The 22,708-nt window shown below is 54.7% G+C and overlaps 1 protein-coding gene and 1 non-coding gene across 5 annotated transcripts in view; one reads left to right on the top strand and one right to left on the bottom strand.

Annotated features, from left to right (window-relative positions):
* The window catches only part of SGSM2 (small G protein signaling modulator 2), a 36,103-nt gene extending 13,509 nt beyond the window's left edge, over positions 1-22,594 (bottom strand). For 2 of the 4 annotated variants that reach the window (XM_070478848.1, XM_070478850.1), the window contains exons 1-12: positions 22,283-22,594; positions 17,694-17,769; positions 4,740-4,902; positions 4,353-4,514; positions 4,018-4,085; positions 3,773-3,918; positions 3,373-3,507; positions 2,823-2,947; positions 2,364-2,431; positions 2,070-2,230; positions 1,778-1,904; positions 55-189 (exon numbers count right to left, since the gene is read on the bottom strand). In XM_070478848.1, the coding sequence (XP_070334949.1) occupies positions 55-189; positions 1,778-1,904; positions 2,070-2,230; positions 2,364-2,431; positions 2,823-2,947; positions 3,373-3,507; positions 3,773-3,918; positions 4,018-4,085; positions 4,353-4,514; positions 4,740-4,902; positions 17,694-17,769; positions 22,283-22,339 (1,423 nt within the window). In that variant the 5' untranslated portion in view covers positions 22,340-22,594. The remainder of the gene's footprint in view (positions 1-54; positions 190-1,777; positions 1,905-2,069; positions 2,231-2,363; positions 2,432-2,822; positions 2,948-3,372; positions 3,508-3,772; positions 3,919-4,017; positions 4,086-4,352; positions 4,515-4,739; positions 4,903-17,693; positions 17,770-22,282) is intronic. The other 2 variants (XM_070478847.1, XM_070478849.1) reach the window with 2 other exon arrangements.
* Positions 13,487-13,559, top strand: TRNAG-CCC (transfer RNA glycine (anticodon CCC)). Its single transcript has one exon. It is a non-coding gene; the product is annotated as a tRNA-Gly (tRNA).
* Positions 22,595-22,708: the final 114 nt, after the last annotated feature.

Here is a 22,708-nt window from a genome sequence, read left to right as displayed (position 1 = left end):
TTGGGACGGGGCAGGAGGAAGGGGTGGATCAGGGAGACAGGGAGGGATAAAAACCTTTCATCGGATTGGGAGCTGTGAGGTTCCGCGAGCAGATCATTGAGAGCATCGCGTGTAGTTTATCCTCCTCTTCCTCATCATCGTCCACCGAGGCCGCGCGGCTGGCCGCTAGGTGGTGGTAGTTAATAGTGACTGCTCAAAGAGAACAGCAGAGACGCAGAGGCGTGAGGACCCTGGTCCCAGGGCAGGAGGGTCTGGACTCCCTTCTTACAGAGTCTGGGGTCGCCTTGAGCCTGCAGGGCGTGGAAGAGGGGACCGGAGCCTTTTGATGAGTTACTGGGGAAAGGATGGAAGAAAGTGAGGGCCGGGAGGCAGCTACAGAGCTCACTCTTAAAGGATGCCCTCTCTAGGAAGAACAGAAGAGAGAGAACTGATGGGGGAGGTCAGGGTAGTGAAAGACAGAGGCTTCCCGGCCCTGCACGGCCGAGGCTGGGCATGACTGTTGGCAGATGGATCCCCATCATTCTTCAGCTTGTGTCATGGTCAGGCTTAACCACATCTGAAGGTCACCCTAAAATCCCCCTCTTCAGACTGAAAATCCAACCTTCTCAGGCCTTTCCGGAGCTGCTCACGAAGAGCCTGAGTCATGAGTCACCCTACTGGGCTTCTGCTCCTTGAGGTGACCGCAACTGGGAAGTGATAAGACTTGAAGAGGGCAAGTGGAAGCTGCAACAGCTGAGCCGAGCAAGAGCCCGAGATTAAGTGCCAGGTCGGCAAACACAGCTGGCCAAAGCTGCGTCTCCTCCTCGGCAGGCACACCTGGCAGGCGAGGGGCCCCACACCTCCTGCCCTCCACGCTGGTTGGGAACTTGCGCTGTGGTGAGGCTGTGTGTTTGCAGTCTGCACAGTCTGTCCACTAATACAGGGACCACTGGTCAACAACTTGTTGGCGCGAGTTAGCGCATCTCGGGAGCAGGTGGTCTGGCTGGCAATGCATGCTCTGGTCTGGCGCATTCCCTGACCTTACCCTCAAGCTCAGCACGTCTGGCCAGGAGAGCCCCATGGGCAATGCTCGTACCCGGTGCTCGCGTGTCGGTGATGCTCACAGCGGTGCTCTGAGCAGAGAGGGAGCTCGGGGGTCGGTAGATGCTTGTGGCTCAGCCCCCAGGGGCCCAGAGGGGTCACATCCAGGCGGGGCAGGACCCACGAGAGCCAAGCCGACTTTCAACTCCTGGCCTCCAGAGGCCCCTTGTGGCTCCAAACCTCACCCTAAAGGTCCCCGACTCCCACTATTGCCCCTGCATCAGTAGCAGGTTGGGGGAGGAGCCTGGCTAGAGCAGAGTCAGGGAACAATCTGCACCCACATATTGTCCACAAGGCAGCGCTGATCCTGCACCCAGGCTTCCCTATGGGGGTCAGGCAGCAGGCTGAGGCGAAACGGAGAGCTCCCCATCTTCTATTTCTAGTCTAGCCATGTTTTTTCCCCTGGGGCAGGGCATGAAAGGATGGCCAAGAGAATACTGAACAGTGACTTCTGAGCCAAGAGACCTGAGGTTACAAAGTGAGAAGACAGCTAGATATACAAGAGGCTACTTCTCAGGGGCATGGTTTGTGGGGGGACAGGTCCCGTGTGAGGCTGAGCAACAACCTGACTGGGTCACCCCGGCGCAGGTAGCAGGCCCTGCCGGCCGCCCCCCACCCCAGCCCCAGGTGACACTGCACCCTCCACCACCCGGAGCTCGCCTCTCTCTTCATCCTGAGTGAGGTTTGAGACACTCACTGTGCTCGTGTCTGTGGCCAGGGTAGATGATCCGGAACACGTAGTCGGTCGCTCGCCCCGTACTCACATCCTCCGCGTCCACGGACCGCAGGCTGCTGCGCTTCCGTAGCCTGGGGAACACCTTCCCCTGTAGGGGTGGGGTGGGGTGGGTGGTCAGCCTGCCCTGGGTGGGGTCTGATGCAGGAGACCCCCATGCTGCTGCGAAGAGCTCCATGGGGAGAAGGATGGGGGACTGGGGTTGGGGGGGCAGTGGGAGAGAACCCAATCCCTACCTCCCCTCGCCTGGAGATACCTTCCCCTGCTGGGTCCAGAGTGGGGGCTCCAACTGCCCTCGAGGCAGAAGGCCGTTCTCCAGGCAGGACAAGAAGGACAGCAGGTGGCCCCCTTGCGGGAAGTGCAGCGGGGGCCTCTGGATGCCATCCTGGCTCACCAGCACGAGCGTGCCGCCGCTCTCTGGGGGTGAACGTGTGCCAGTGAGGCTGGGGGGAGGGCCTGGAGCCAGAGGGTGGCGGGAGGGGGACAGGAGGTCCGTGGGCCATGCGGCCTCTCCTCCCTCACCCCTGCGCCCAGCACAGACGAGGCTCACTTTGCTGATGGCAGTGGATGCAGACGATCTGACTGAAGGGCACGACCAGGGCGTAGTCCCAGTAGACACTGCGGAGGAACCAGGTTGGTGTCACTGTGCCCTGAGAGCTGCCACCCCGCCAAGACGCCAAGAGACTATCCAGAGGATAGCGTGACTGTGGCTGAGAAGCGACCTCAGCCAACCGTGTCCCCTGGGGCCCCGTGCTGTCCTCGTAGCAGAGAGCCTGGCAGTCGCAGCTGCCCAGAACTTGGCTCAGACAAGCCTCTCCGTGCCCAGGCCTGGCTCTGTCTGAGACATTCCAGGAACCTCTCCAGGCAGCCTCTCCCTGTAATTCTTGGCATCAGGTAAGAAGTGAGGCCTGCCCCCTGGAGCAGGCTGAGTCTCTCCATGCCCTCCCCACCAGGGAACAAGCCCCCACTCTCTTCCCTGGCTCCTGGGAGGGGGTCTCAAAGCCCTCACCTCTTTTCCAACTCAGAGTCCCCCAGAGTCCCGTTCATGAGCTGGTTGGGGGTCCACTTCAGAGTGAGGCTCTCTGCAGACTGGTGCAGGGAGAGGTAGCCAGGGATGGCCTCCATGTCCTCCTTCTACGGACAGGACACACACAGAGGACAGGGAAGATGAGGCCTGAGAGGCTCCGGGATGGCCTGTGGAAGAGGAGCTCCAGGTGGGTTCAGGGGAGGCCAGGCCGGGCCAATCATAGGGTCTGGGCCTGGGGACCGGGAGGAAGCAGGGGCGTCATGTGCCACCTGCAGCTGTGGGCACCTCCTTCCCCTGCCTGGCTGGGGCCACCACCTCAGCCCCGGGAGCCTCTTGACTATCAGATGTGTCTGGGTGTTCCCCCTCCCTGTTGGCCGCCGTTCCTGCCCCCGGAAGGCCTGGTCTCAGTGGGCCGGAGCCGGTGCCATCCTGGCTCGTGACAGCTCAAGGCTGGGCGTGAGGTGTGTGAAATGAAGCCTCTGAAGGAAGGGCTGAATGTGGAGGAGGGGGGGGGGGCGTTGGGCTCCCCTACCGGCTGCACCAGCACGTTGTTCTTGCCGTAGAGCAGCCGGGCCCTGGAGTTCTGGTGTAGCGACTCCACACACTCGCGGGCGCAGGCGGCGAGCCTGTCCTCTGGCGCACTGCCGCTTGAGTGTCGCTTTCGGATCTGCGCACAAAGTCACGCCTCAGCCCCTGGTCTGGGGAGGTCGGCGTGGGGGCCAAGGACCCCGAGGCTCCTTCCTGTCCCCAGATTGCCCTCAGCCTCGGACCAGCTCTGTGCTCCTGGCATCTACGTAAGAGCCAGTGCGGGGAAGGCTCTCCTGGGCTGGCCGCTACCACCTGAATCTGCCAGGAGCACTCAGGCTGGTTGCCTTGCCACAGGCCCGGGGGCCCATCCTGGGTGAGCATGGGGTGAGGAGAGGGACACCTACTCCTAGGGCTGGGCGCTTCGCAGGGGAGTCCTGGCGATGCGGGGGACCCCGGATACGGTGTCTCTGGACCAGCTCATCAGCAGAGGGGTCGGTCCAGTAGTGGTCGGCTGTCTTGAGCTTGGTATACTCCAAGGCACAGGGTCCCACTGTGGAGACAGGGACCACCAGCTCGGGGGTGGCCCCTTGGCACCTGCCCCGGAGCCCCCACTGTGGGCCAGCACAGGCCTCTCTGATCCCAGACTTACCTAGAAGAGAGGCCAAGATGGGGCCAAACACAGGGTCAGCCAGTAACGCCTCCTTCTCGTAGTACTTGCTGCCAGGAAAGAATACAGGGTGACCGCAGGGCTCTGGGCCTCCTTCCAGGGTCGTCAAGCTCACCAAGGAGACATGTCCCCACAAGGACCTAATCCCTGTCCAGTCATCAAGCAGCAGCAAGTATACAAGGGCTGAGCTTTGTGGGCGGCCTGGGGCGGTCCGTGCTTTCAGGGCACTACAGTGAATGGCGCATGCCTACAGACCATGGTGGGCAGTCAGGCACGGGGGCTGGGTTGGGGAGGGGGCGCTCAGGAAGGGCAGTCACCTGCAGTTCTCCACCAGGTACTGCACGACCTTGTCCAGCACTTTCTCGATCAGCGCTGTGCGCACCCAAATGTGCTTCAGGGCCTGTAGGCTGAGGGCTGGGGCCTTCCCGCTGGCAGAGCCCTGTCTCCGCAGGGTCTCCTGGTTGCCTGCCAAGGGTTTCCTGCAAAGAGAGGGATGGGCTCCAGGAGTATGAGGGCGTGGGGGGCAAGCTGCAATGCAGACTGGTGGCTCTGGGAGCCGAGTCTGGCGCCACAAGACAAGAACCCAGAGGACTGACCAGGAGGAGGGGTTGGAGATGAAAGGGCCACCCCCCCACTGCCACCCTTAGTCTGGCCCCTCACCTGAGAGGCCCTTGGAAGTGGGAAGAGCAGCGGCCCGGGCTCACCTGCCGTCCACCTGCTGCTGCAGCTCCTGTACCTTGTGGCAAACCTCCCTGGCCACCGGGCACGTCTTCCCCACCTTGGTGAACAGGGCTGCCATCTTGTCACTGCGCAGGAAGCCGGCAGCGCGGCGCCTCAGCTGATGCAGGAGGCAAGCCTCCACCGCACCTGGGCCACAGAGGGGACGGCAACTGAGCCTAGGCAAGACGGGGCGAGGGAGAACACCCCCTCCCTCATACTCGTGAGGAGGAGCACAGAGGTGAGGACTGGGGGGTGTGGTTCAGACTTAGGCGGGCCACAGAGATACACCCCGACCTCCTTCCAAAGTGCTCCTGCCCGTGCCCCTGCCCGCCCAGAGTGGACCCCTGGGGGCTTTGAGATGCCACTCCATCCCCGTCCCCTCCTGCCACCTGGCCTGCTGTGTCATGCCTCCTGTATGTGGCATCGTCCGGAGGCTCCTAGGACAAAGCTGCCAGGATGGGTTTGCATGGGTGACTCCACCCCTGCCCACGAGGGCAAGCGCAGGCAGCACCCCCAGGACAGGGGACGAGGGGAGCACACAGCCTGGCAGCCCTCCTGGAGAGCACCAATGATGCGGTTGCTAAGGAACGAGGCTCTGGAGAGGAGCTGAAATTTGATGAAGCCACTGCAGAGATCAGACCTGACAGCGGCCCTGAATTATTGATGAGCCCTGCGGGAGTGAGAGATTTCTCCTTCCCACGCAGGGAGGGTTCCCTTCATTCATTCATGTTTTCAGGGGCTAGGCCTACTCTCTCTGTCTGGACGCTGCTTACAGCAGACAGACTCCCCGGGAAGCAAAGAAGGGCGTGGTGGGGGAGGGCGGGGAGCTGCCCTGGGCACAAACAGGTGCTAAAAAGGAATTAGTGTGGAGGTATAGGGGGAGGAAGGGGCTTGGCCGTGACTGAGGCCAAGCTGATTGTTTTACAGCTGAGGAAGGAAAGGGCCTGAAAGGGGAAGAGGGCTGGTTCGCATCACCAAATGGCAGAGATGGGAGGAGGAGCCAGGGCCCCAAACCTGGGCTGAGCCCCTTTCACCTCCTCCAGGTGTGTTGGGGGTGATGGCTCACAGGTGGGAGGAGGTCTCCCCTTGCCTCCTGGGCTGGAGGTGGGCGTCCCAGGTGGCGCTAGTGGTAAAGAATCTGCCTGCCAATGCAGGACACACAGGTGGGTTCAATCCCCGATTCGGGAAGGTCCCACATGCCTCAGAGCAACTAAGCCCGTGAACCACAACTACTGAGCCTGTGTTCTAGAGCCTGGGAGCTGCAGCTACTGAAGCCAGCAGGTCCCAAGCCCGTGCTCCAAAACAAGAGGAGCCACCGGAGTGAGAAGCCCACACACCACAATGAGACAGTATCCCCTGTTCGCCGAAACCAGAGAGAAGCCGGTGCACCAACAAACACCCAGCACAGCCGAAAACAAATAAATAAACTATCTTTTTTTAAAAAAAACCTTCATCTTAGAAAGAAACCTGCACTTCGGAAATAACCACTGAAAGCAGTGGCTGTCACCTCATTTCTGCCTTCACTGTTACGGTCACTGCTGTCCGGTAAGTTTGGTTTGGCTGTCTCTTGTACTGAGGTTGAGAAGTTTAGAGGGTCCCCAGGGCCAACCTGGAAGCCGGACAGCTCAGTGAGAGTGGTCCCAGGGGAGGGGAAGTTAGCGCCCTCGCCCTCTCCTGGGAGTTCAGGCCTGGGAGACGCAGCCTTTCCCTCCTGCCATATTCATACATCTGTGAGCACGTGTGTACGCAGACAGGTGTATCTACAGGTGTCATGGGTGTATGAGGCATGTGGGGGAATCTTCGCTTTGGTGTCACATGCTCCCCTCTGTGGTAGGTCCCTGGAGGTCCTCCGTAGCCCTGGGGCAGGGAGCACAGAAGAGTGACCCTTTAGTCCCTAGTCTCTTGGTCCTGCTACAGCCACACGCCCACACCTGGAGGAAGGCGGTGACTGCTTCCCGGGGTGACAGCGCCCGTTCAGAGCAGGAGAAAAGCAGAGAGGAACAGGAACCAGAGTGGCAGCAGGTGGCACCAGTCCTGCAGGGGACCGAGCTCCTCGGTGATGTGACTAATTGCCAGGGTAATGAGTCATTAGCCTTCCTACCTTCCCCAGGCGACTGCTGCATGGCACTCGCGAAGCCAGGCTGGGGAGCTGGGGAGCTGGGGATGCAAGCAGTGGCCTGGCTTCACCCAGCCTGCCAGGCAGCCTCTGGGCACAGGGCTGCGGATTCTCTGGGGGTGGGTGGAGGCATGCTTCCATAATCACTGTGAGTAGGGAACGCTGAGAGAGGAACAGCACATCCGGTGCCCCCACTCACCCCGTGGCCCTGAAGTGCCTCCTGTGAAACCCGGGCAAGGTGCCAGGCAATGTCTGCAGTGGGAGAAATCGCTCTCGCCTCTCTACCTTCCAAGCAAAGTAATCAACCCTCTGCCAAAGTAACACCCTCTGCCAGTTGTTCCTAGTCCGAGTCCCCAGGCTCCTTAGTCAGGACTTGTTAGACCACACTACGCCTCCCCCATTCCCAAAGGGCTGAACCTCGCAGAGGAGGAGTGCGTGCAATGAAAGATGTTATCGTGTGCAGTGCATAGGCAAAATAAGATCATAACACTTATAATAATTGAGAATTACTCTCCTGAGAGGGTCTGTGGATGGGCTTCTGGACCTCCCAGAGAGCTCCTAACTTTGCACACAGAATCATCAGTCTGCTCCCACGTGCATAGGTGGGTGGTTCTTCTCTGGATAAAGAATCCTTGACTTTTGGTTTCTAAAAGGTGTCTCTGACCCCGGAAAATTTTAAAACACTGCTCTAAGACTTCTGGGTTTAGCAGAATCACAGACATGTCCACTGACCGACACTCACAGAGATGCAAGCATAAAAGACCTGCCTGGTCCCTCCCTGGGCACAGTGGACCCACACTCAGAGCTGCCGCTGCAGAGCCACCAGCAATAATGTCCAATTCTCCAGCTGTCCACACTCCCCAGGAGGGCCTCTCACAGACCATTAAGCTCCCCTCTCCAGGGGAAAGGCTCTGAAGGAGAGCGTCCTGGCAAGGAGACACCCATCACAGCCAAAGCACCAAGTCACCCGAAACCACCCCCCTGCTGACTGAGCTGTCCTGGCCCTGGTCCCCCAGCTGTGACAGGAAAGCTTCAGAAGCCCTGTCCCAGGGTTCCTAGTACCACCTTCAGCCACTACGGGTGCCCCCAAAGATGGGAGACACCATCCTGGTAGTTGTTCGGCCCATCTCATGTAAGAAAAACACATATTGATTAAGAACAAATCGACACTGTTACTGTTTTTGGTGACTGGTTGGGATGGAAGCATTTGGGTGAGTAATCTGAAACGGAAATAGACCTGACTCAACAAGCTAGATCCTCTCACTCCCCACCCATGGTGGCCTTTGGAGCCGCGGTAACAGAGGGGCCCAGGGTACCCTCTCTACTCCGTCATCCTACTCCACTGACAGCAAGGCTCAGGGAACTGCTGTTAGTAATCCAGGATGACAGAGTATAAAGGGTACCCTGAAGCAACTTCGCACGCACACACGCACGCACGCACGACACATTCATACAGTATAATTACAATGCCATTCTGAAAAAGGGTGAGGATTCTCTCTAGGAGCTAAGAACAGAAAAGTCTTCAAAAGAGACTTTTGGATTACAAAAAGGGTGGGGTAAACAAAAACACAATTTTTTAAAGATAAACTCTGGAAGGAGGCACAAGAAGCAATATAGTCTTGATTTTTGAGCCAGGTTACTGATTTAAAATAATAATAATTGCATCATGAAAGGATGCCAGAGATCCTCTCCATCCGGGGGGTGAATTGTCATACAACTCAGAAAGACTCGGGATCTGTCCGTGGGCACCCCACACTTCACCTGCTCTCAGCAAATAGGGTCTGCAGGTTAGTTTGGTTCCCCACTCTTACAGGAGCACCCGGGCTCTGCTTAGGGCAGCCACTGGTGATCTGAGCTGCGCAGGGACTGAGAAACAATTCCGTGGGCTGAGGGAAGCTCAGGTGTCTCAGGGCCCGCAAGAACAGATTAAAGCCAGTGGGGCTTCTCTGGTGGTCTAGGGGTTAAGACCACACTTGCACTGCAGTGGGTGTGGGTTCAGTTCCCACATGCCACAAAGCACAGCCAAAAAAAAAAAAAGAATGGACTAAAGCCATGGCTGCCCAGGAAACACAGCGGTGGGCACTGATAAGGGTCCTCAATCAGCCCTGGGTCCTCAGAAACAGCACCCCCTCTCACACGCACATCCACAATTAAACGGTGTTCAGCAGCCAAGGGGTCTGGACGAGCCCAGTACAGTTATAGGGGAGCCCACTGGACAGCCTTCCAAGAATGAGGTGGAGGACATGGCGGCCAGAGTTAGCACAGCCTGACGTGAAGGCTGGGCCCGAGGCTCCGAGGTGCAATGGGTGGATAACCCGAGGAGCAGGTGTGTTCAGAGCCCCGGCCCCCACCTCCGCTAGCTGCCATCTGTGCATCAGGCGAGTTCAGCCTCCGAGTGAGGAGAGTTAAACAGGTTTGGGGCCTGGAGTTTTGGGGGACTTGACTCAGAGCAGAATTTTTAAGTCTTGGAGGGCGGAACCAAGATTTCCAGGAGAGGAGCAACCCCCTGGAGATAAGAGCCGGTGTAGGATGGGCGGCTCCTTTCACGCAATGGATGAAGTGGGCGGAGCAAAGAGGTGAGGCCGGGCATCACACGTCTCTCCCCTCCCCACTTCCCTGGCCGGCTATTTCCTCCCAGTGATTTATAACAGCTGCCTCCACGCGGAATGAGCATTTCTATGGTAACGGGGGTACATTTTCCCTCCGCCTGCACTGGTGATGCTGGCTGTTTGCTTCAGTTTTGTATGTTGAGGGGTGGCATTCAGTCTTGTTCAAAGCCCTAAAACAAGAAAGCAACTCTCTCATCCAGACTTTCACTGGGAGGAGACGGTCCTTTCCTGATATTCCAGAATTACACAGGTGAAGGAAATGAGGTTCATCCCGCACATACCCATCTTCCTTGTCCCCCTGGAGATGCAGGGCAAAGTCCGTGTTCAGAGCTCACACTGTCTGCCCAGGGAGCCAGGCCAGTGCCAGCCACACCCAGCTCAGCAAGGGACCCACTGTCTCAAGAACATCAATCCAGGAAGCATCCTTTCTCTTCCTTGCATCTTTCATTTTTCCCTATTAGATACTTTCCATTTATATATAAGGGCTTCCCAGGTGGTGAAGTGGTAAAGAATCCATCTGCAATGCAGGAGATGCAGGAAGCCAGGGTTCGATCCCTGGGTTAGGAAGATTCCCTGGAGGAGGAAATGGCAATCCACTCCAGTATTCATGCCTGAAAAATTCCATGGACAGAGGCGCCTGACAGGCTACAGTCCATGGGGTTGCAAAGAGTCGGACACCACTGAGTGACTAACACTTCCCAGTATTCTTGCCTGCAAAGCACCATGGACAGGGGAGCCTGGTGGGATATAGTACATGGGGGTCACAAAAAGTCAGAGGCGACTGAGCACGTATGCACATTTGTGAATAAATATTCTCTATTTTCTTCAAGTAAAAAAAAACAAACAAACCACCACCTCCCTTGGCCCTGTATCCCCACTTAGGTATTAAACCATTTAGCTGCTCCCCTTTATGTAACATCTCTCAAGAACGTGGTGTATGTGCCACACAGCTGGATGGTGTGGTGACTGCTATGACAGGCCACCTGGGGCTGTGTCCCTGAGGAAGGGCTTGGTCTTGATCTCCAGGGAGAGCCTCTGGGTGCCCTCCCTCGGGGCAGTCTCTGTAGGCAGCCTGAGAAGGCGGGACCGGGCAGGGAGGGTGGCCATGTGCCGTGGTCCCCACCTCCCTCCAGACAGGCGTGCCTGTGGCTCTGTCAAGGTCGAGGATTTCCCACGGGCACCGACGGATGGGGAGACAGAGCACTGAGAGCTTTTCTGTTGGGACAGGGAGCTGCAAACGCTCTTGTTTTTCTTACAGAACCAGCCTTCAGAGCCCACTGCAGCGGTTGTGGTCAGCGCTGAGGTTTCAGGCCTCTGGCCTTCCCTGTAGAAGCTCCTTCGTGGTGGTGCAGGGGGGTCCAGTGTCTCGGGTTTCTCTTTTTTTTTTTTTCGGGTTTCTACCTTTTTTTCCTCTTTTTGGAATTTCACCATGACAGGCCACCGCCTGACTGACCATCCTACTGCCGGGAATGGTCTAGTGTGGGCTGTTGAAGCCAAGAGGGTAAGGTTTGTGCCCTTCTTGTATTTGCTCTCTTGAACTACCCAGGTCCCCCAGCCCAGACACTCTCTCTGGTTTAGAAGACCAAGAAGACCAAGGATGGGAAGGGGAAGCAGCAGCCTCAGCCAACAACAGGTCCTTCCTGGTTCTACCTGGGGGTCCAGGATCAGGGAGGACCCTTCAGAAACATCTGCTTCCTTCCCTTGTTCCCCCCACCTCCCCTGGGTACCGATTCTAGACCGTGAAGCCCCCACCGCTGACAGATGTCTGTACATGGACTTGGGGACACAGTCTGGGTCAGTTTGGGAATAGGACTATATCTGTGTAGTGAGTGAACACAATGCCCTCAGTCTACAAGGCAAATTAAGTTATGAAAACTCAGTGAGTAGCATGTAGTGCTGTGAAGTCAAAGTCGCTCAGTTGTGTCCAACTCTTTGCAACCCCATGGACTATACAGTCCATGGAATTCTCCAGGCCAGAATACTGGAGTGGGTAGCTGTTCCCTTCTCTAGGGGATCTTCCCAACCCAGGGATCAAATCCAGGTCTCCCACATTGCAGGCGGATTCTTTACCAGCTGAGCCATGAAGGAGCAGGAATTTAAACCCTTCCCTCCTGTATCCAACATCCAGATCCAGTACCCAGAGGGTGGGACAGATTTGCATACCTATTTGTCTCTTCTGTAGGCTTATATGCCCAGAATCCTGTTTAAGGATGCCTTCAATACAGATGTGTTGAAATAAAAATATTTCCTGTAAAATAAGTTACATATACTTGCTATCCCTATCTCTTCTTCCATCCATCCTCTCCTCTGCTTCCTTTTTTTTTTTAAACATTTCATTATGGAAAATTCCAAACATATACAAAAGAGGATGATAAAATGAACTCCCATGTACCCATCACACACCATAAGCAAGGCTTGACCAATCTTATTTTAGGTATACCACCTCCAACCACTTTCCCCTTACTCCTAGGTTATTTGGAAACCAATTTTAGACATCATGTATTTTTTCCCCATATTTTAGTATGTATCTCTAAAAGATGACTTTTAAAAACATGTGCCTAATACCTGTACTGCACCTACAAAATTAATAATAATTTCTTAATATCTTCAAATTCCTAGATTGGATTCCCAGAGTTCAAAGTTCTCATTGTCCAGATGCTCCAAGTTCCCAGAAACATGGATTCTCAGAGGGAATCCAGGAGAAGGTTCGAGGAGGCTTTATGGGGAAGGTTGTAAGATCACTTTCAAGAACAAAGCAGAAGGTCGCTAGTGGTGGTGATGACACTTACTGAGCACCTACTGCATACCTCGCTCCATGCTGTGTGCTTTGCCCCCCTCACATCAACCTTATGGTGTAGGTTCAGAGTTGCCCAAGTGGCCAGGTCACATACTTGGTGTCATGGTCAGTCTGTGAAGCCAGGTCAGGTCTGTCGGACTTCAATGTCTCGGCTGCAGACCGCTGCCACCTGCCCGCAGCCACGCCCCAAGGCAGGGCCAGCAGAGCCAGTCCCCCAGAGGGCCTTCCTTCCTACCGGATCGCTTCCGGGCGCAAAGTGGGAGCCAGATATGCTGAGAATGAGCTATTTGTTCAGTGCGGGCGGGAAGCAGAGAGAAGGGATCCCTTTCACTGGAGAGAGACAGACTGAAAACTGCCTGGCTTCTGACTCTCATAAGGTGAGGCAGCATCCCAGGTGGGACGCGTCCTCCAGTCACACCTGCTTCTCTCCAGCTCATTGGTATCCCCGCCATTCCCTAGAGAAGCTGACTGCTGCGGCGGACCTTCCCCTGCTAATGAAAGCCGCTTAGCAACAGGGAGCTGGTTAATAAAGCCCTGGTGTGGTTCCCAGCTCCAGAGACTCCACCCCCATCTCCCATTACAGCTCATCCTCAGCCTGAAGCAACCTCAGGTGGAAGGATCGATGGCCTGGGCGGAGGGCAGGGAGCCTGGGGACTAACCGGCAGGGCTGGCCCCCTCTGGCCTGGGCCCACCCCCCAATGCCCGAGGATATTTACGCATCTAAGAACCTGCTCAACCAGGCCCGGAACCTCTCCGTGGGCCTCCTAAAGCCCTTCTACCCACCGGTGGTTAAAAATCCAACCTCAGCGCCCAATGGGAATGGAGCAGAGACACTGGGCAGGCAGACTCTCCCAGACCTGAACTGGGAGTTGAAGGGAGGCCCAGTGCTCCTCAGTGGAGCCCTAAATTACCCCAGACCCCTAAATAACCCTCAGAGAGTAACCACGCTCTCTGTGAGCAGACATATTACAAACGCAGAGTTCAGACCATCCACTGTTTGACCCTGAGCTTGAGTTGCTCACAAAGCACCTTGCCCTCTGGAGGAAGGGGTGGCAGGAGATACTGGCCTACATCTGGGGGTTCAAGAAGCGGAGTGAAAACAGGAAGCATTCATTTCACTCAGCAGTAAGTGTCCACCGTCAAAAAAGCCATATTAGGGAGGAAAATGCAAACTTGACATGACTTTTCAAGATAAAGGGGAGAGGGGCGTCCCTGGTGGTCCAGTGGCTAAGACTCTGCACTCCCAATGCAGGGGTCCTGGGTTCAAGCCCTGGTCAGGGAGCTAGATCCCATCTGCCACAGCTAAAGATCCGGCATGCCACAACAAAGACTCAGTGCAGCCAAACAAATAAAAAAATAGACACATAAACTAAAAAAAAAAAGATGAAGAGGGGATATCAGAGAACCATCTCCCACAGTGGGGTTTGGGTCTATTCTCTGGGGGGGTGGTTTGCAGTTACCAGTCTGGGAGGGGGCGTCTCAGGGCAGCGCTGCAGCCACGCTCCTTGGAAGGAGGGCAGCACACAGAGACCCTGCCCCTGCCAGCCGTGTGTGCCAGCAGGGCCTGCTCGCAAGGTTTCCACCCGCAGGGGCCTGACCAGCTTCTAGACAGACAGGTTTAGGAGCAAGCAGAGCAAACACACAACAAAAGCGTGTTCCTTGCCAGGCCCGGAGCCTCCCTCCTCCCCTTGAAGAACAGGAACGTTCCTGGGTTTACCCGGGGCGAGCTGTTGACCCAGGGATTTTTCAGTTCCATTTCTAAGGCTCTCCAGAAGGTGATGTTTCTGGTTCAAATGTCTATATTCTAAGGAAGCTTAGGGAAGCTCTTCTAGCTCAGGCCCTGCCCTCTTCAGTCAGACACCCCCTAGCCATCCTCTGCCATGAACAGAGGGGCCAAGGGCAGGGCAGAGGGGCCCAGGACGCCAGGACCTCCACAAAGCTCAAGGGAAAGGGGTCACTCACTGCATAGCTAATCCAGTCTCCACAGCCTTCACCCCGCTCCCTTTCTCTGCACTCCCGTTTCCCCTCAGAACAAAGCTGACCCCTGGATGCGGCCAGGACCACTCCAAGACCCAGGGCAGGGGACTTCCCTGGTGGTCCAGTGGTTAAAGTTCTGTGCTGCCAACGCAGGGGGCGTGGTTTCCATCCCTGGTTGGGGAACTAGGGTCCGCCATGCCATGTAGAATGGTCAAAAGATTTTTAAAACAAGACCCAGGGGAAGACTGGATCCACTTCTAACTAAAAATGCACTTCTGAACATTTTCCCAGTGGGTGAAGGAGCCGTACCAGAATCTCCAAAAAGCCAGAAAACTGGAGTTTTCCATCAGTACATGACTGTTCTTCCTGCCTGCCCCCCAACCCCCCAGGAATCCCTGGTTATGATTCTACCATGTGATGCAGGCAGGAGAAAGGGCTGATAATCACCACTTTAAACCAACCTTACTTTGAGCCCAAGCTGGGATCCACCTCACCACTGAACACCACCATTAGTACAGTGTAAGGATTCCTCTTCCCGTGGGTCTCAGACGCCCAGCTCAACTTAGCTTTATTCTGCTGGCAGCCCCTTCTGCTGGCGTTCCCTTTAGTGACTGTGCACTGAGCCCAAGGCAGAGGCAGCAAACTGGCAGAGGCTTGCAGATGCCTCTTGTTGAGCCCACACAATTTTTTTTTTAATGGGAGTTAGTTATCAGCATTTAAAAACTGGGACATTTCATACAGAAACCCAGACTGCTGACTTCTCTTAAAATAAAACAAAGGCCACGGCAAGGCTGGGACCAGCACTCCTGCAGAAGCTGAGTGGTGGCTGCCCCCTTCAAACCTTGCCAGGGCTACCCACTCCTGACCACTGCCTGCTGTCCCACATCCAGACTTTCTCATCTGACCCTGTGGGCATTTCAGTTTGCGCTTTGACCTAAGGTACCTCCCGAAATCCAGCCAAACCGGGCTCCTCTTGCTTTGGGGCTGGTTTTAGAACCCTGGATACTTGGGTCAATTTCACAGACTCTTGATCTATTTCAGTGACTGAAACTCTCCTTTTGAAGGTGGTACCTCTGCCTGCTGGAAAGAGCCATGGACTTCAAGGCAAGAGGTAGCAGTGAAGGCTCCGCTGTCTCCCGGGGGCCCCTTCCCGGACTGATCAGAGGCGAGCAGGCACGTTTCTTCTCAGCCTAAGGGACCTGATGGTGGGAGGCCCACAGCTTTCCGCCTGCCTCTCTGCCCCCGCTCCCCTACCGCCGCCCACCTTCGGCACCCATGGACAAGCTGTTTTCGCTGTTTCATTGTTCTGTGCTTTTTGCTGTGTGTGCTATGGGCGAAGCCGAGCACCATTGCCACGGTGCCACTGGGCGACCAGCAGAGCCCTTCTGGTGACCATGACAGACAGTGGCTCATGTCAGGGGGACTCAGCATAGGTAGAAGGGAGTAGGGTTCTCATACTCTTTAAATATTGCGAGACTAGCATGGTTTTTCCCCAGCAGGGCTTCTGCCACAGAAAAGGTGGGATTGGATTGGTCCTGTGGACCTGAGAAGGGCTATATCATCTCAAAGAATCAACTTACCCCAAAGGGAAGATAGTAGGACCTCAAATCCTGCAAACCTAGCTTCAGCCTTAATGCCCAGAAGAGGAGGAAAGACGGACGTTTTTCTGAGCTCTTACAAACGTAAGAATGTTCACATGCATCATCTCAATCCCCATGAAAATTCCTTGAGGTGGGAATCACCGCCCTGTTTTCAGAGGAGCAGACTGAGGGTGACAGAAGTCAAGAAACGTGTCCAGTACAACTTGAGAAGTAAGAAGAGCATCAAGATTTGCCTGAACCCTCAGCCTGTCGCTCCGGCTCTGCTCACAGGCCGCCTCTCCCCAGTCGCCTCCCACATTTCTCTGCTTTTTTTTTTTTTCACAGCTGTTACCACACCTGTTACTGCAGGATATATTCCTGTGTGCTTTTGTTTTCTGTCTGTCTGCCCACAGAGTGTAACCCCCTGGGGATAGACAGACAGTTCACCTTGTCACTGCTGTTTCCCTGCCTGGAAGAGGAAGCGTCTGGAACCTGGGGGTCTTCAGTGTCTGCTGCTGGACGGACGGGAAGGGCGGCTCTATCCGCCCCACCATGCTGCTGTCAGGAGTGTCCCTCTCTTGATCTGCTCCTTTCATTCTTTCCCCTCAGAAATGCACAACCTCCCTTCCATGACACCAAACACCAACCTCAGAGGTCAAGGAAAACAACACAAAGACGGCAAACGGTGCAGAGCGACTAAGCCCATGCACCACAACTATGTGCTCTGAAGCCTGGGAGCTGCAACTACCGAGCCCGCGTGCCCTGGAGCCTATGCGCTGCAACAAGACAAGTCACCGCAACGAGAGGCCCACACACCGCAACTACAAAGTAGCCCGTGCAGCCACAAGGACCCAGCACAGGCAAGAATACACAAATAGATACTTGTAAAAAAGATGGCAAATGGACAGTCAAATTCCTGGAAATCCAAGAAAACTCAGTTGTGTGCAGAGACAGTCTTGCTGCTACAAAGGCAGAAATGTTCACACTAAGCAGGAAGCGGTGGTTTATTACAGACTTTCTTTTAGCGGGGAAGTCTTAGCTAGTCTTCCTTGATCCTCCTGTGGATTTGCATGCAATTGAGGAGAGTTCGGAATGGTGAAGCAACGCAGGTGGGATTAATTTGAAAACAGATGTAGCACAGAAAGCATCCAAAGGCACAGGCCAATCCCCGAAGTTAATGTAAGGATAAACCAGCACCGTGGCTCCCCAACCCAACTACTGAGGCTGGTGGTTCTTAAAGTGTGGTCTCTGGACCAGCAACACTGGCATCTCCTGTGAACTGGTTAGAAATGCAAATTCCTGGGGCCACCCCAGAGATACCAGAATCAGAAACTCCAGAGCTGGGACCCAAGAACCTGTTTTAACAAGCCCGATAGGTGGCTCTAGGCTTCCCAAGTGGCTCAGTGGTAAAGAATCTGCCTGCCACTGCAGGAGACACAGGAGACGTGAGTTCGATCCCTGGGTTGGGAAGATCCCCTGGAGGAGGGCGTGGCAACCCACTCCAATATTCCTGCCTGGAGAATCCCATGGAGAGAGGAGCCTGGCGGGCTACAGTCCATGGGATCACAAAGAGCGGGACATGACTTAGCCCCTAAACACAACAACAGCAGGTGACTATGATGCTAAAATTTGAGCACTACTGTTTTTAGGGACTAGAATATAAAGCAGATTCTTGGGCCCTGGAGATCCTAATTCAGTAGGTCTGGGATGGGACCAACAAGATTTCATAAGCTTCTGAGTTGATTCTGACTTACAACCCAATTTGAAAACTACTAGCCCCGAGGACTTTTCCTGTGGCCCCATGGCAATATCCTCAGTTTTTAAACCCCTCTCTCATTACCCTCCAGTCACTCACTCACCACACAGAGCAAGGATGTGGCTGCTATCTTCATGCACAAACTTCCTGGTGACAGCCTCCTCCATGATTTGCTTCACCTGTGAATAAATGGGCGGCACCGTTATTGATTGATTGATTGATTGATCAAAGGCCTGTGAGCAAGTAAATAGCTTGGCTTGCCCACCTGGTCTGAGTTCAGCCACTTGCAGAGTAGAGGACAGGAATGGGAGGGGTGGGGAAGCAAAGTTTCTTCAGTACAAACATTGCCAAGTGTCTTGGAAAGGCAGCCAGAAAAAGGTAGCCTGCCAGGCTCTTCTGTCCATGGGATTTCCCAGGCTGGAATACTGAAGTGGGTTGCCATTTCCTTCTGCAGGGGATCTTCCCAACCCAGGGATCAAACCCAGGTCTCCTGCACTGCAGGCAGATTCTTTACCAACTGAACCATCAGGGAAGCTGAAAATGGTGCTATAAACCCACTAATCAATCAGTTCAGATATTCCAACCCAAGAGGAAGGGCCCTGCTGTGGAGAACGGGGATGGGATGCTACTTGTTCTTCCGTCCTTGGCCGCGGAAGGGCTTGTGGGCTGTCCTTCAGGGACAAATTGTCTCAGTACAGGCCGCAGGGAGACACCTGACCCTCCTTTTCTCCCTTCTCCCAGGGAGGGTAGGTCCACCCAGGTATCAGGGACACTCCCCACACGCTCGCAAGCCTAGCCTTCTCTCTGTCTAGGCAGAACTCTATGTTTGGGTTCCTACCCGAATGTAAAAGCTTCAGAACACCTTGTAAGGTAAGCAGTCACAGCTTTCTTTAGAAAGCACTTTAAAAAGTTTTTAAATTGATGTATAATGAACATATAGAAAAGGGTATACATTCATTGGAAGGACTATTGCTGAAGCTCCACCTAATTCAAAGAGTTGGCTCACTGGAAAAGACCCTGATGCTGGAAAAGATTGAATGCAAAAGAAGGGGGCAGCAGAAGGTTAAGTTAGTTAGATAGCATCACCGACTCAGTGGACAAGAATTTGAGCAAACTCTGGGAGACAGTGGAGGACGGAGGAGCCTGGCATGCTGTAGTCCATGGGGTTGCACAGAGTCTGACACTACTGAGCCACTGAACAACAACAAATATATCATAATTTCACAGCTTGAAGAATTTCTACAAACTGAACACACCTGTGAAAGCAGCATCAGCTCAAGAAACAACACGTGACCAGCACCCTAATGTAGCCCCAGACTCTGCCATGATTCCTTTTAGTCACTACTCCCTTCCAAGGTACCCACTATCCTGATTTCTAACATCATAGAGCACATGTGTGGGATTTTGTGCTTTTTATAGATGGAATTGCTCAGTGTGTAGTTGTGTGACTGTGAGATTTGCTCATGTTGTATGTGGATGTGCATCTTTCATTCTCCATTGTGTGAACAATTCACATCTGACTGGCATTTGGGTAGCTTCCAATTTGGGGCTGTTATGGACAGTGCTGCTATGAACACTCTAGATGTGTCTTTGTGTGAACATGGGGGCTCATTTCTTTGGATTTATATTTTTAGGCAAGGAATTTCTGATGAGGGTATTTGGCATTATGAGATTTTGCCAATTTACAGTCCCATCAGCAGTATAGGAGGTTCTAGTTGCTCCCAACATTGAAGCTAAGCACTTTTGATGCCCTGGGGGAACCTGTGTGTGTGTGTGTGTGTGTGTGTGTGTGTGTGTGTTAGTTGCTCAGTCGTGTTGGACTCTATGCGACCCCATGAACTGTAATCCACCAGACTCCTCTATCCATAGAATTCTCCAGGGAAGAATACTGGAGTGGTTGCCATTTCCTTCTCCAGGGGATCTTCTCCATCCAGGGGTTGAACCTGAGTCCCCTGAATTGCAGGCAGATTTTTTTACCATCTGAGCCACCAGGGAAGCCCCTGGGGGAACCTGCCAAAAGACAAACAGTAATACTGAAGATTAGAGGGATGGATTACCTCAATCCCTGTCTTCAATCTTACTGATTTAGTGAGCTCTGGTCAGACCGAGTCTTTGCCATTCTTTGGACAGTGTCTTGTGTCCAGCGTCCTGATGCTGCCCTTGCTCTCCAGGCCCTCACTTATGTTTGGAAGGTGGTAGAGCTTCTAAAGTCTGGGGAGGATGGAGGAAGGACCGGGAGTCTCCTCCTTACTGCAAAGTGCTCATGGTTAGTGGTTTAGGTAAAGGAGGATCTGATCGATCCTGTACTCTAAACTATTAAAAGCTTCCTAGATTACTTCCCAAGGGGTGTTTGCATTAAACAGAGCATCATGTCACAACTCAAAGACCAGGAGACATCTAAGGCAGGCTGCTGGGGCAGATTTTTTGATTAGGAGAACCTATAGATGCTCTTAGTGGCTCAGACAGTAATGAATTTTATTGCAATGCAGGAGACCCAAGTTCGATCCCTGGGTTGGGAAGACCCCCTGGAGAAGGAAATGGCAACCCACTCCAGTATCCTTACCTGGAAAATCCCATGGATAGAGCTGCCTAGCGGGTTACAGTCCATGGGGTCACAAAGAGTCGGGCACAACTGAGTGACTAACACACACACATATCTACGCCCTGGGAATTCCTTGGTGGTCCAATGGTTAGGACTTTGTGCTTTCACTCCTGGAGCCTTAATTATGAGCCTTCCAGAATTCTATAAGAACCCTGAGCCTTCTCCAGTCCTGAAACCTCTCAGTTCAGTCGCTCAGTTGTGTCTGACTCTTTGCCACCCCATGGACTGCAGCACACCAGGCTTCCCTGTCCATCACCAACTCCTAGAACTTGCTCAAACTCATGTCCATCAAGTCGGTGATGCCATCCAACCATCTCATCCTCTGTCGTCCTCTTCTCCTCCTGCCTTTCCCAGCATCAGAGTCTTTTCCAATGACTCAGTTCTTCGTATCAGGTGGCCAAAGTATTGGAGTTTCAGCTTCAGCATCAGTCCTTCCAATGACTATTCAGGACTGATTTCCTTGAGAATTGCATTCTTTGATCTCCTTGCAGCCCAAGGGACTCTCAAGAGTCTTCTCCAACACCACAGTTCAAAAGCATCAATTCTTCAGCGCTCAGCTTTCTTTATAGTCCAACTCTCACATCCATACATGACTACTGGAAAAACCGTAGCTTTGACTATACAGACCTTTGTCATTAAAGTAATGTCTCTGCTCTTTGATATGCAACCTCTAGGAAAGGGGAAAGGTACCAATATGGTAAACTTTTATATATCAGCTAAATATCAGTATCCCTATTTTAGAGATGTAGAAATTGAGACTTAGAAAGGTTAAGTAACTTATTCAAAATCACAAAGAGCTAGGTCCAGACTATTTCAAAGTTTATGCATTCCCATCAGACTCTGCAGTCTCCAAGATCAATAGACTTATTTATCAAACATTTTTTGAGTGCCAATGATCACTGAGATCAAACCAGTCATTCCTAAAGGAAATCAACCCTGAATATTCATTGAAAGGACTGCTGCTAAAGCTGAAGCTTCAATACTTTGGCCACTTGATGCGAAGAGCCGGTGCACTGGAAAAGACCCTGATGCTGGGAAAGATTGAGAGCAGGAGGAGAAGGGGTGACAGAAGACAAGATGGTTTTTGGATGGCATCATCGACTCAATGGACGTGAGTTTGTGTAAACTCTGGGAGATAGTGAAGGTCAGGGAAGTCTAGCACGCTGCAGTCCATGGGGTCACAAAGAGTCAGACACGACTGGGCAACTGAACAACAACCCTGAGTGCCTACTGTGTGCCAGGCATGGACACAGAGTTCTGGGTAAAACAGGTTTCCTGCCCTCATGGAGTTGACACATCTGGCCGACAGAGGTAGATGGGAAGAGTCCAGGGCTCCATCCAGAGGCCGCATCCATTCTAATCCACTCTGTGGGTTTGGAGCTCTCCAGCGTGCCTTTGCGAGTGAGTCATTCACACGGGCACCTCCCCCCACCTCCGCCCCAGGAATTGAAATGGGTTTTAGGGCAGGGACAAAGGGGAGGACATTAGTACGCACAGGGAAGGACTTCTCTTTGTGACATGGGCGGGGGGGGGGGGGGGGGGGTGTCCTCAAAAGGGGGAAAAAAAAAATCTGAGTCTTAAAAACCATTCTCAAAAAGCCCCCCTGGCCTCTGGGTAGGGAGGTGGGCGTGGAGTGAGACGTGGTGTGCGGCGAACCCTCATGCAGCCGAGACTCAGTTCCCAGAAAGATAACCGACTGGGGTGTAGGGCAAACCGGAGCTAAGCCCCCAGGTCACCGGTTTAGCGCGGGCCCCGCCCCCTCCCCCGGCGGCGAGGGCAATGAAGGGGCAGCTCGGTTCTCCAGAAATCGCCGCCACCCCTCCCCCTCGGTCTCCCAGAGCTGCTGCTGTCGCAGGGCGGGGAGCTGCGGGATCGCGGAGCAAACAAACCCTGAAGCGCTGGCCTAGCCCCTGGGGCCGAGGGGTGCTGCCCGTGATCCGGGAGTCGGGCGGGAACCGCAGCCAGTCCAGGACCGGCCCCCGTCCGAGGCCCGCGAGCGCCCGCGCCCTGGGGATGGGCACAGCTCTTTCTGTCCCGTGGGCCGTGAGGACAGGAACGCGAGCCCCCGGAGGTCCGTGCCCCGACTTTACCTCCTTTTTCACGTTCCACAGCAGTTTCTCTTTGACCGCGTCCTCCGCGCTGCCCATCTTGCGGCGGCTGACCCGAGGGGAGGTGCCCAGCGGCCCCCTATGCCCCCCACGCGCCCTCGCCGCCTCCGCGCCTCTCGGCTCAGCGCCCCACGCGCCAGGCGGAGCCCCAGTCCGCCGCGCTCCCCGCCCGCCGCCGCCGCCACCGCCGCCGCAGCCACTGCCCGGTGCTGGGCTCCGCAGCCATCTTCCGAGCCCCGCACAGACGTCAGGAGCCTGGCCCGGCCCCTTCCCACTGCTGGGGGCGGGGTGGGGGGGTGCTCTCAGCCACGGGGAGGGGGGGGTCGGGCGGGGGGTGACTGCGCGTGCCTGAGGGCGGCGTGCCCGGGCGCGCGCCACGCGGGCCGCTGTCATGGCAACGCGCCTGCT

This window comes from Odocoileus virginianus, chromosome 17 (genome assembly GCF_023699985.2).
Source record: "Odocoileus virginianus isolate 20LAN1187 ecotype Illinois chromosome 17, Ovbor_1.2, whole genome shotgun sequence".
Taxonomy (NCBI): domain Eukaryota; kingdom Metazoa; phylum Chordata; class Mammalia; order Artiodactyla; family Cervidae; genus Odocoileus; species Odocoileus virginianus.
This window is presented reverse-complemented; position numbering and strand designations above follow the sequence as displayed.